Here is a 12,116-nt window from a genome sequence, read left to right on the forward strand (position 1 = left end):
CCAGCGCACACGACGCACACCGCAACACGGCGGCGAATCAGCGCGGGCGCGCCAACACCACGCCCGTGGTACAATCGGCAGCGATGCGGGCGCTGGCTGGCTGGCCGCTGGCGCTGGGGAGGCCTGAGGCGCGAGCGGGCCAGCGCTGGCACTCTGGCAGGCTCCCAGGGCGGCGGCCCCCATCTGGGTGTCGCGCTGCGATTCGCCCGGGGCGCGCCATGCCTGCGCGGTCGCACCCGGCGTGCTGCTCTGCCCATCCTCCGGCGAGCACGTTGCACCACCCCCTTCAGTCAGCAGCAGCGCCGCAGAGGGACGCGGTTTTTCCGTTGGCTGCGGGCGAGCCACGCCGCCGATCGGCCAACCCGCGCGGCGCCTCGATGGACCTGCCCTGCACAGCGTGCCGCCCGCTCGCCCCGCGCGCGCGCGCCGCCATGATCCCTGCCTCGCTGCTCGATCGGTGAGCGTTGAGCGCTTGAGGCGACCCCACCGGCGCACTGCAAATCACCCGTTGCGCGGGTTAGTCATCGCGGCGCTTGACCTGCAGAGCGATAGTCGCACATCATGGCGCCCGTCTCCCGGCTGCTCTGACCACTCGACGCCACCGTGAAGAGCGCGGCAGGGAACGCCGTCTCGGACAGGGCTGCCCTTCCGACGGCCAGGCATGCTCGGAAGCGCAGCCCCACCGCGTTGCGCTGCCGGCGCGCGTCTCAGCTTAATAAGGGAAGCCGGCGGCGCGCACTATCTCCGGGCGGCGCTGGTGGCCGGCACGCGGTGGTGTCGAGGCGCGCGCAGCTATCAGATCCCCCCCCGCCGTTCGGGGCTGCGCGCGGCTGGTGCGCGGCTGGTGCGCGGGCGGGCCGGCTGGGCGAGAGTGCGCACTGGCAGATGATTGACGGGCGGCGCTGGCGATAGGCGGTGGTGGCCTAGGAATCACGAGCGAAGGCAGAACCGGCCCTGTCTCGCCCACTCGCTTGCGTGCATTTGCGGGCCCTTGTCTGCCGCATCGCGCTGCAGCCCAGAAGCAAGCAAGCATGGGGGAAACGGCCCTCTCACGGGACCTGGTTCGCGCTCGGCCGCCACACACATCCTGCCCGCCAACTCCACCAGCCCCGAAGTGAATTTAGATTGAGCGTGCGGCGTGCGAGATCTCCACCCGCAGCTCCTGCCCAGCCCACGCCCGCTCGACGTCGACGCTGCGCTGGCTCTGCCCATGCACTGCCCTTGCGAGCGCTCGCGCCGTCCCGCACACGCATCTTGAGACCTGCGCTCTCTTTGACCCGCGCCCACGCACCGCCCCGCGGCTCGTGCTTCGCTGTCGGTCAAGCAGCTGCTGCTCGCCTGCGTCGTGGCCCGCCTGCACAGAACGCCCAGGTGCAGCGCCACCAGAAGCTCCTCAAAACGAACGCCCGCCAATTCACTCAACCACCGCCCATTGCCCGCCCCAGAGCCCGCCCCAGAGCGCGCGCGTGCGAGCGAGTGACCGAGTACCTACCTGCGTACGTGCCTCTCAGCCTTCTGCCGCGCTGCCCTCCCAGACGCTCGCCTATCTCTGCCCTGGGCAGGTGCCAGCGTTGGTTCGCTCGCGCCAACCCGACCCGCGCTAGCACATCTCACATCCCAACCTCCTCCGCTTTCTAAACCTCCGCCCTCCCCCACTGCCCGGCGCCAGGCCACGCTCTCTGTGCACTACCTGCGCCAGCATCGAGGGTGCGTCCAGCGCCGCCCGTCCCCCCCAGCCCGCGCCCCAAGCTGACCAGCCGCAATCAGAGCAGATCCTGCACGGCCACCGCCAACGACCTGCGACGACTTTACGACTGCCCACGACCTGCTAGACCGAGAGCTCTGTCCGGCTATTTGCCAGCCTGCTATTCTTTGCCCGTCGAACGCGCCCCGCCCCCAGCTTCACGCCCGTTCGTTGGTTTTCCATCCGACCCACTCTCGGACAACAAAAAACCGCCCGCCTGCTGCGCCGCCCAGAAGCTCCACTCCCGCCGACTCAGTCAGCCTCTCGTTGCATGCCTTGACACGACCGACCGATTGAGCCTCCCTTACGACCGGCACGACGTCACGACGGCCTTGTCCCTTCTGCCCTGCAAGCGTTCTTGTCGTCTGCTCTGCTTCCTCCAAGCCTCGCTCCAAGCGCCGCATTCCTGACTTGGTCCTCCAAATTCCTCGGGTACGCTACCGTGCTACCAGCAAACTGTGCCACCGCGGGAGCAACCACCAAACCGCCTCGGACGAGCCTAAGCGACCGACCTTGCGAAGCTGTCGACTCCAGTCGCGCCGTGAGCTTCTGCACCTGAAGGTCAGTGTTTGCCTCCCCCCTCCCCCAAAACGTGCGCGCGCCGGCGCGCCGGCGCTGAGCCACTTGCCTCGATTCCCATTCTCCCCCAATCAAGCCATCATGCGGCCTTTCGCCCGACTGCAAACCACCGTTTTGTCACCTTGGCTCATTACGGCACGACGAGGCGCCTGGCGAGCTCGGCGGCGTTTGCCCCACATCTGGTTCCGTGCAAGCCCAGATCCTGCATCTGCTTGTCGCGAGGCCCTCGTTGCTCATTTACCGACGTTACTGACTCAAGTTCCAACCAGGTTTGACCTTCCCGTCCTGTCACTTCCAAACCAGACCCCGACAATACCGAAAAGCTGGAGCTGCCGTCGATCTCGCAGGTCCACTCCCGAGGCCCCGTCGACGCACCGTGGTACAACACTCAATACGCACCACGACCGACTGTATCGAGTGAGCGGCTACCGGCTTTGCCCCAGATCCAGTCGGGTGCCAATCCGTCGTCGAATTCTTCCTCGCCTCGGGGTGGATCCATCAGTTCTGTCTCTGCCATCAACAGCAGCGCGAGCTCCCATACGTCTTACTCGTCATCGGTGAACGGAAATCACTCAGGCTTCAAGACTCCCTCACCCGAGCAGACTCCCCAGACGCTTGGGCGCGATCCTCACTCGTTGAATGGGCAATCGCAGGAGTCGCCCTACGCCCAGCAGCATCCATCATCCGGCTACGGTTACGCCGCCGATTCATACACCAACATGAACCAAATGCAGTCCTACGCTGATGTCCAGCAACATCACATGCCCAACCCTGGGCATGCGACGTCGTCTGGCCCTCCGTCTACAATCGGCCATTACGCATCGTACCAGCAGCCTCCATACTTGCAGCCTGGTCCGACCAACCCGATGGTGCAAGGCTACTCGTACCAAAGCTCATATGCCAACGGCATGCCTCCAACACCCTCCACAGCGACGATGAACAACTCACTTGTCCCGGCGTCGTTACCGCTTCCAGGTGAGAATGGCCTTTTCGACCATCCTGTGGGTTCAGCACTGACAAGACGCAGCAATGTCCGCCGGTGGTCCTGGTTCATCCGTACCCGGCCAACAAGGATACCCGCCTACCCACCAATTCGACACAACGGGCCAAGTCGCACCACCTGGCATGAAGCCGCGAGTGACTGCAACACTCTGGGAAGATGAGGGTAGCTTGTGTTTCCAGGTCGAGGCTAAGGGCGTTTGCGTGGCGCGCCGAGAAGGTATGGAACGATGGAAACATTAAATTACCCCGAACCTGACCACAGTCCAGACAACCATTTCATCAACGGAACGAAGCTTCTGAACGTCGCTGGGATGACGAGAGGTCGGCGTGATGGCATTCTGAAGAGCGAGAAGACGAGGCACGTGGTGAAGATCGGGCCCATGCACCTGAAAGGTGTTTGGTAAGTTCCAAAAAAACACACGAGGCTGCTCGAAGAGATTAGGTGGCTGATACAAAGCAGGATCCCTTTCGAGCGTGCTTTGGACTTCGCCAACAAGGAGAAAATAACCGAGCAGCTTTATCCTCTCTTCGTGCATGACATCGGCGCTCTTCTCTATCATCCTACTAACCAAAGAGGTTCTGTGGGAACTGGAAATGCGATGGCCGCGCTCGATCGTCGTCGGCCTGAAGGCCAACAACGTTACATCGGCGCTCCGACGACAGCTTCACAAGCTCCGCCGCTGCATCATCATCACTCTCTGAGCAATCCGTCGATTCCGACTCAGATCCAGCAGTCGCCGCACTCCATTGCTCCCCACCCTTCATCAGGCCGCCCATCGATTGATAGGGCTCACACGTTCCCGACACCCCCCACGAGCGCATCGAGCATCATCGGCATGGGCAACTCCAGCAACTCCTACGAGTGGGGTAACCCCGGTGTGTCGAACATGCAAGGGAACCAACCCTTGTCGATAGACACTGGACTGAGCAACACACGTTCGGTCCCGACCACTCCCGCTAGCACTCCCCCTGGAACGATGCAGACCATGCAGCAGTATCAGACAACACAAGGCTACGACGGTTCTCGACCGATGTACAGTGCCCCTCCGAACCAGCAAAGCCAATACGCTGCGCAGAACATTTCTCGCTACCCTCAGCCGGTCCAGTCGAACCCTTACCCCAAGAGCGAGATGGCGCCTCCCGTACGTGCAGCTGGCGATCCGGTACAACAAGCAGACGTGAAGCCAACGGAGGGTCTTCTGAGTCAGGCGCCGGACCAAGTGGCTGGTGATGACGAAGCTGATCCGGATCACGATAACGAGTACACTCACACAAGTGCTCCGTACGGCAACCGTGCACCATATGGCTATCCGGGCTCGACGGCTCCTGGCGCCATTCGCGGAGATCACGTCTCCCAGGACATGACAGGCTCTCCCCACCAGAACGGTTCGGGTAGAGCCACGCCGCGCACCACTAACACTGGCCCCACCCAGTGGACCAGCGGATATGCCACTCCTGGGCAAACAAAACTGCCGTCAAGCAACCTGTACAGTGTCATCAGTGACACCCGAAGCACCGCCAATGGCAACGGGCCAGATGGTTATCCGGCGCCCAATGCCATGCAGACAGGCTATCCAAGTCAATTCAGCCCCGCCAACGGTCTCCCGGGTAAGCGCGTCCGCGAGCTCGATGATGATGAGACGGACTATGGTCGTCCGGCGAGCCGTGATGCAAACGGCAACGACATGGAGAGTCTGAAGCGAAGGAAAACCTTGACCGAGTCGACCATGGGTGGTGCGGTTGGAGGACCCGTTCCTGGCGGTCTTCAACGCGCCAAGACCACGCTTGCTCAACATGGACGGCGGTAATCCAACCTCGTTGTCATTAGCCGAGTATGTTTCTGCCATGGCAGCTTTCGTCACTAGATCCAATAGACGGCTCTACGACCAGGCGCTCTGAGGATGAACACTAATCAGTGGTGACCCAACGGTTTCGGGTGGCGGCGTCCGGAAATAATGCTGCATATCCGGCTCCCCGCACTGTGTCGTTGGGAACTACTCCCGACCGGCCCGAACCTCCATCCCGGGTCTCACGTGGTTTGCGAGCATCTCATGATCACGGTCTGCAAACTTATCCATTGACTTCTCCTTTTGTTCCTTTTTTTTTTTTTCGACTGAATCCCTCCGGCATTGACGACAGTAACGACTCTCCTACTTCTTCAGTTCTCGGCAGCCTCATGAACCTTGGCTGTCGTTCATCGGCTTGGATTAACTACGGAGTCTGATTTCAGGCCGGCGAGCTTTTGTACTCTTCATTTCACCACACCATGGCATTGCACTTTTCGTTGCGGAATAACAAAGACGTTTTCAGCCGCTGTCTACAGGAAGCCCACGTTGTTGCACGGCGGCGCAGAGTGCGGGTAATACGACGAACAAGATTTCACTTTCGGCGTCTGCGGCTGGGGTTTCCGGATAGAGCAAGACAGCCATCGCAGGATGGACGGCAACATTCTTAACTTCCGGTGTTGAAGTTGAGGAGGGCACCTGTCTTTACCTGGATCTCGGTCTTCTCTATCAGCCGCTCAGCGTCATGCATGCGGTGGAGGCTGCCTTGGGGGGGCATGGTTTTGGTGTGTGCTTTTGCGAAATTTTGAGCGAGCAGATGACGAAGCCGACGAATAAAAGAACGCATCATGGGAACAAGAAAAGAGCGAGCGACCACTTCCTTGCTTATTATTGGTTTCCAAGTCATATCTTTTTGTCGATGATGGACGGAACGGGACATGGACAGCCATATGACGACCAAAAGCAACCATTTGCGCGTCTGGTTTTCCTTCTCTTTGATGTTCAGTGCTGTTTTTCTCGGGTGGGATTGGAAGCCTTGACTACCAGGCCAAAAGGGGCGGCAGTATGGGGGGGTTCGGTGGAAGCGTTCGGACTTACTACTTACCTTCTCTGCTCCACTTTCCATCTGTTTTTTCTCGACATTGCCGCGGACAGGGCAATCTTCTTTCGGAGGCGATTTTTTCTGGGGTTCATGGGCTGATCTATTCGGTTTGGGGGACTTTGACATCTATTTCCTTGGTTGCTTTTTGGTTACTCTCTCACGGTTTCACTGAGCTTATGATAATGAGGAAATCCCAAAAAAGCTTGTTGTTCGCAGAAACCAACATGCAGAAGGGCGCGTGGTCTGTTTAAGCCTTCCTTTCCCTGCTGTAGTCGCGACATGCAGCTGCGGCCATGTAGACGATAGCAAGCAACTTGAATCATCTCACGCACACACGCAGCGTCTCGTGCATGTATGTACATACATACATACTCTTCCCCGGCTAATGGGAAGGCAGCAGTGGACCTGTGACGAGACGGGCATGAGCGGGATGCCGGCAAGTGTGTTGCAGGTTGCATTGCATTCCCGCAAGCGGCACGCGCCGGTGAGCCAGGCGGCGGCGGTGGCGTGGGGGGGCTGGTTTGTGTACAACTGCTAGCTCCGCTGCAGTCTGCACCGCGCCGCACCGGCGTGCGTTTCTTTTTGCAGTAGTGAGATCTTCCTTCTTCGTTTTTTTTTTTTTTTGGTCTGGTTTCTATTTGAGATTTCTTCAAGGCTGACCACCGTTGGTCCACGGGGCGCCGCCGCCGCCGCCGCTGCTGCTACTGCTGACTCACTCAACAAAAAAAAAAAGCCGGCGGACGCCAATGCCCAGCTCAGCTCGGCTCGGCCGACGATGGTGGTGATGGTGGTGGTGGTGAAGCGAAAAAAAAAAAAAGGCGGGAACGCCACCAAATTACCTCACAAGTACATGCTTAGTGTATGCTTTTGAACGGCCGGGCCCGGTGTCTTGCGGCGGGCGAATGGAGAGCGAGAGCGGGGGGGACGTTCTGCGCATGCACACGCGGCATTCCCGCACCAAACGGTGTTTCGTCATCTTTTCGCCTTCCTCCCGCTGCCTGCCCGGCCGTTGCATGCATGGGTGCGTGGTCGGGAGCACCTGAAACCGTACAAGCACACACATCATTGCGGATCGACACGCAAAGAGGAGGTGAGGTCTTGACAGGTGCGGCTCCACGTGTTTGTTTCCCGAGCGTCGGGTTGCAGGGGCGGGCGTCAACTGTCTCTTTTTGCCATGTGCTTTTTTGTGCTGGCTCGCATCGGTTCCCTGGGTTGGGCCAGAGCTGATTGGGATGGCGCGGGAGAGGGGTTAGTGGTTCTTTTTTTTTGTTGGTTGGTTCCCGCGTCATCGGATGGCTGGTAGGACGTTGGTGGTGCGTGACGTACGTTATGCCAGTCAGTAGTCATCCTTGGCCTACAGTGCCTAGCGATCGTACGGCTCGCGCTACCTGAGCCGGGCGAGAGAACGCGTCGTGATGGATTGACATGTGAACCATCCCCACCGGCTGCCTGGAGTGGATAAGCCTGGTCAGCTAGTAGGGCGGCGGCCAACGGCGGCTGCATGCTTCCTGAAGGATTTTGGGGAACCGTCGTTGCTATGGGGCCGTTGGATGACCTCGGGACGTTGCTTTTATGGCGCGAGCTATTTCTTGCGTCGTCTGCAAGGATATGTATGGAATTTCTATGCCGCCGAGTGTTGGGGAAACGCCTCTGGCAAGTCTCTATCGCCTTGCGGCGAGAACCGTCTTTTGCCCGCCCGATTGATCCTTTCCGTGCTCGTAACATTGCGCCTTCTTCACAGCGGCCAATAGGGAAAAAGAACCAAGGAAAACCGTGAAGGAAAAGACACCCCAGCTCCAGCCCCGCCAAAACGCTCCAGCAGACGCGGGTGTCAGCCTCCCGCTCAGGCATGAGTGATGATATCCTGTCATTCCCGCCTTCTAGTCTAGTCTCCGCTCTGCGCTCTCGCTCTTGAATGGTATCTGGCAGCGCTCCATTCGCTCTGTCCCATGGTGGGCGTGCCACCACCCGCCGACCCCTTCGGCGTCATCGGCCTCCTCCTCTCGACGGGACTCCAATCGCCCGTTCTGAGCGGCGGCGGCAATGGCATCCCGGCAAAGCTCCTGTCCAGAGAGCTGCGCGGCGCGTCACCGGGACCTCTATCAAACGACGTTCGCAGGGGCGGCATGGCAGCGCCGGGCCCTCTATCCAAAGACGTGCGTGGCAGCGGGACCGCACCGGGACCTCTATCTAAAGATGATCGTGGCATACCAGGTCCCCTGTCCAGAGAGCTGCGCGGGAAGCTGGCATTGGGGTCGCCGGGAGTTGCGGGCGGCGGCGGTAGGTCCGTGTCTTGCTGGACGAGCCTGATGCCGCCGGGGACAGTCTTGTTGGAGCGCAGGGCTTCGCGGCGAGCGGCCTGCTGGGCCTGCTGCTGGGCCTGCTGTTGGGCGTCTTTGCCTCGCTGTGGCTGCTGGTGATCGCCGGAGCGTGCGCGCTCCTGCTCGGTGACCAGGTCGTCGAAGTACAGCTTTGCGGCCTGGGTGCGCGAGTATGCCAGAGGGTTCCAGGCGTAGGCATTGAGTGCGTGCGGGCTGGCGCCGGCCTGCAGCAATAGGCGCAAGCACTTCAGCTCGCCGGCGGCGGAGGCGTGGTGGAGGGCGGTGTTGCCGTTGTTGTCGTGGGCGAGAGGAGAGCACGGATAGGGCGCAGAGAGCAGGTGCGGCAGAAGGGCGGAAGAGCCGTTCTTGGAGGCGTGCATGAGCTGTGGAAGCAGAGGGTTAACATGGAACCGGCGTCGCGGACGGCAGGCGGCGTCGGCTTACAACATCCATGCCGGCGTTGTTGATGTAGGGCACGCACTGCGGGAAGCGCGCGGCCAGCAGGATGCCCACCTCGACCTGCCCGCAGGAGGCGGCGAGCATCAGCGGCGTGTCGTGGTCCGTGTTGCGCGAGATGCCATCGTTCTCGTGGCCGGCGTCGATGAGGAAGGCAGCAATGTCGGTGAAGCCGTCGCGGGCGGCCAGGTGCAGCGAGGTGTTGCTCTTGTCCTCGAAGTCTGGGTTGCGCAGGACGTGCGGGTTGGAGCGCACGATGCGGCGCACGAGCACCAGGTCGTTGAGGCGGATGGCGCGGCGCAGGCGGATCTCGACGTTTATCATGGTGCAGCTGCAGGCGCGGGTCCAACCGCTACATGGCGCAGGAGGCTCAGGAGGGGGAGACCGCCGTCGTCTGGCGGGATCCGGGGAAGCTTATTACTGGGTACATCATCGTCAGTCCGCGCGTCGGGCTGCCGTCTTGGCGTCGGTCTTTCGAAACGCCGACCCAGCTGCGTTTTTTGGACGCCGCTGCTCTGCATCTTTTTTGCGACACCACCTCCAATCCCGCCCCGCTTCCCCCATGGCGCCCGTGACCGTGCTGGACCGCCCCGACGGGCATGCGCCCTTCCAGCTGCCGCCCGACTTCGCCCGCTACGACTCGGACAGCGACGCCTCCGCCTCCGCCTCCGACGCCGCCGACATGCAGAAGGACGCGACGGAGGAGGAACTCGAGCGACTCGTCTTCGGCGACCGCGCTGGCTTCAGGGAGGGCATCCAGAACTTCGGCCGCCGAGGCGAGCTGGTCGTAGCCGACGGGGAGCAGGAAGAGGAGGACAGCGACCTGGACAATGTCGCCGATGCCGATGTACGACGGCCGCCAGACCGCACTCCCGATTGCGCTCCATGCTGACTAGCCGCAGCTTTTCTTCACCGACTCAGGGCCCAATGCGAATACCGGCAAAGCCCTTGTCCCCGCCCCGGGCGCCGACGATTCCGACGACGATTTCGCCGACGCCGGCAGAGATGCGCCCGCATGGGAAGACAGTGACGACGAGCGCATGGTGGTCTCGCTGGCCTCGGTGCCAAGGTTAAGAAAACTGCGCAAGACGGAGGATGAGGATCTTATCAACGGCAAGGAGTATGCGCGGAGACTGCGAAGGCAGTTCGAGAGGCTGTACCCCACCCCGGACTGGGCCGTGCCAGCAGCGAGGAGGCCTTCGAAGAGGAGAAAGATTTCCGAGCACGACCGTTCGTCTGCCGACGAGGATGAATCGTCCAACGAGGACATGGACATCGACGAGGTCGATCTCTCCGCGCAGCCGCTCGCAAAGCTGCTCAAGGACGCCGACAGCCTTACACGTAGAGCCACGACTGGCCCGGCCAAGAGACGGAAGCTTCGCCCCGAGGTGCTCGACATCCAGCGGACAAAAGACATTAGCGGCATGCAACCCTCCGCAATCACCTCGCTGTCTTTCCATCCAACCCTCCCGATCCTTCTTTCATCTGGTCCCAGCTCGACGCTCTACCTCCACCATGTCCAGCCCATTCCACCGAACCCCAACCCTCTTCTCACATCCCTACACATCAAGCGCACTCCTCTTACCACCACCGCCTTCCACCCTTCGCCCGACGACTCGCGCATTTTCCTTAGCGCACGTCGTCGCTACTTCCACGTCTGGAACCTCACAACCGGCACCATCGAAAAGGTCACCCGCGTGTACGGCCACCAGCAGGAGCAGCGCACCATGGAGCGGTTCGCCCTGTCCCCCAACGGCAAGTACATGGCGCTGCTCGGCTCCGCGCGCAAGGGCGGCGGCTACATCAACATCCTGGACGCCCGCACGCTGCAGTGGCAGAGCCAGGCGCGCATCGAGTCGCTCGGCGGCATCGCCGACTTCGCGTGGTGGGCCGACGGCAACGGCCTCACCATTGCCGGCAAGAACGGCGAAATCAGCGAGTGGGACGCGGTGGCGCAGCGGCTGCGCGCGCGCTGGGTCGACGAGGGCGCCGTCGGCACCTCGGTCATCGCGCTGGGCGGCCGCAGCGGCCGCGACGACTGGCTGGGCGGCGACCGCTGGGTCGTCGTGGGCAGCTCCAGCGGCATCGTCAACGTCTACGACCGCCGCGCCTGGCTGCCCGCCAACAACAACAACAACAACAACAACAACAACGGCGGCGTCCCCGCCGCGCCCAAACCCGTCAAGGTCCTCGACCAGCTCACGACGCCCATCTCGCACCTCCGCCTCTCGCCCGACGGCCAGCTGCTGGCCATGGCCTCGCGCTGGAAAAAGGACGCCCTGCGCCTCGTCCACCTGCCCAGCTGCACCGTCTACCGCAACTGGCCCACCGGCGCCACCCCGCTCGGCCGCATCACCGCCGTGGCTTTCGGCGACGCCGCCGCCGTCGAGGAGAAGGATGGCAAGGGCGTCGACGCGGAGCTGATGCTCGCCGTGGCCAACGAGCAGGGCAAGATTAGGTTGTGGGAGATTCGGGCTTGAGAGAGGAGAGGAGAGGAGAGGAGAGGGGGGTGGGGGTTGCAGGTTGAGGGAGAAGAAAAGAAGGAAAATTAGGATGGATGGTAAGGGGCAAGTCGGAAAAAGTAATTGTTCTTCGTTCAGAATTTCTTCTTTTTTTTTTTGGTGGGTAGGTGTCGGGGGTTTGGTACGGAGGAGTTCCTGGGATTCGTGAGGTTGAAGAGTCGAAACAGGAGTAGATAGGGGGAAAAAAGGGTGATGTATGTATACTTGTTCTCGAGGTTTCTGATACGGGATAGGATAGAGCCAGGTCCATCAAGTCCAAGGAGGGATTTTGGTGTGAAACCGAGGGATGGAGAGAGAAAAGCAGTCAATTGAACCCATGGAAAATTCTCAACCACCAGTAGACCACCAAAAGCAACCGGCATGCTCCGATTCAAATTCTTGACACGGCCGTGGACCCCTTGACAGTCGGTATCCATGCAAAACATATCGCAGCATTAGTTCAAGTACAGGACAAAGCTTGCAGGAGGGTTCGGCGCTGCATAGCAATGTACATTTGTCTGTGAGGCAATATCTATTTTGAAGTCAAGGTGCTTCGCCGTTTGCGGTCTATTAATAGGAAACAAAGTAGGAAAAAAGGTGCAAAGAACCGTCCCGTCTATGCTTAAC

At 60.9% G+C, this 12,116-nt stretch overlaps 3 protein-coding genes across 3 annotated transcripts; 2 read left to right on the forward strand and 1 right to left on the reverse strand.

Moving 5' to 3' along the window:
* Positions 1–2,404: 2,404 nt before the first annotated feature.
* Positions 2,405–5,133, forward strand: BKCO1_8000164 (apses transcription factor; the record flags this gene model as incomplete). Its single annotated transcript, XM_020279263.1, has 5 exons — positions 2,405–2,581; positions 2,671–3,298; positions 3,351–3,542; positions 3,593–3,725; positions 3,786–5,133. The coding sequence occupies 5 exons, from the start codon at positions 2,405–2,407 to the stop codon at positions 5,131–5,133; spliced, it is 2,478 nt and encodes an 825-aa protein (XP_020133319.1).
* A 2,963-nt stretch (positions 5,134–8,096) lies between these two features.
* On the reverse strand, positions 8,097–9,312 carry BKCO1_8000165 (zinc finger zim17-type; the record flags this gene model as incomplete). The annotated part of the gene is made up of 2 exons (XM_020279264.1): positions 8,097–8,915; positions 8,977–9,312. 2 exons carry the CDS (start codon positions 9,310–9,312, stop codon positions 8,097–8,099), a joined length of 1,155 nt encoding a protein of 384 aa, XP_020133320.1.
* A 238-nt stretch (positions 9,313–9,550) lies between these two features.
* On the forward strand, positions 9,551–11,468 carry BKCO1_8000166 (wd40 repeat-like protein; the record flags this gene model as incomplete). Its single annotated transcript, XM_020279265.1, has 2 exons — positions 9,551–9,835; positions 9,891–11,468. The coding sequence occupies 2 exons, from the start codon at positions 9,551–9,553 to the stop codon at positions 11,466–11,468; spliced, it is 1,863 nt and encodes a 620-aa protein (XP_020133321.1).
* Positions 11,469–12,116: the final 648 nt, after the last annotated feature.

The sequence above is a fragment of the Diplodia corticola genome (assembly GCF_001883845.1).
Source record: "Diplodia corticola strain CBS 112549 chromosome Unknown scaffold8, whole genome shotgun sequence".
Lineage (NCBI taxonomy): Eukaryota > Fungi > Ascomycota > Dothideomycetes > Botryosphaeriales > Botryosphaeriaceae > Diplodia > Diplodia corticola.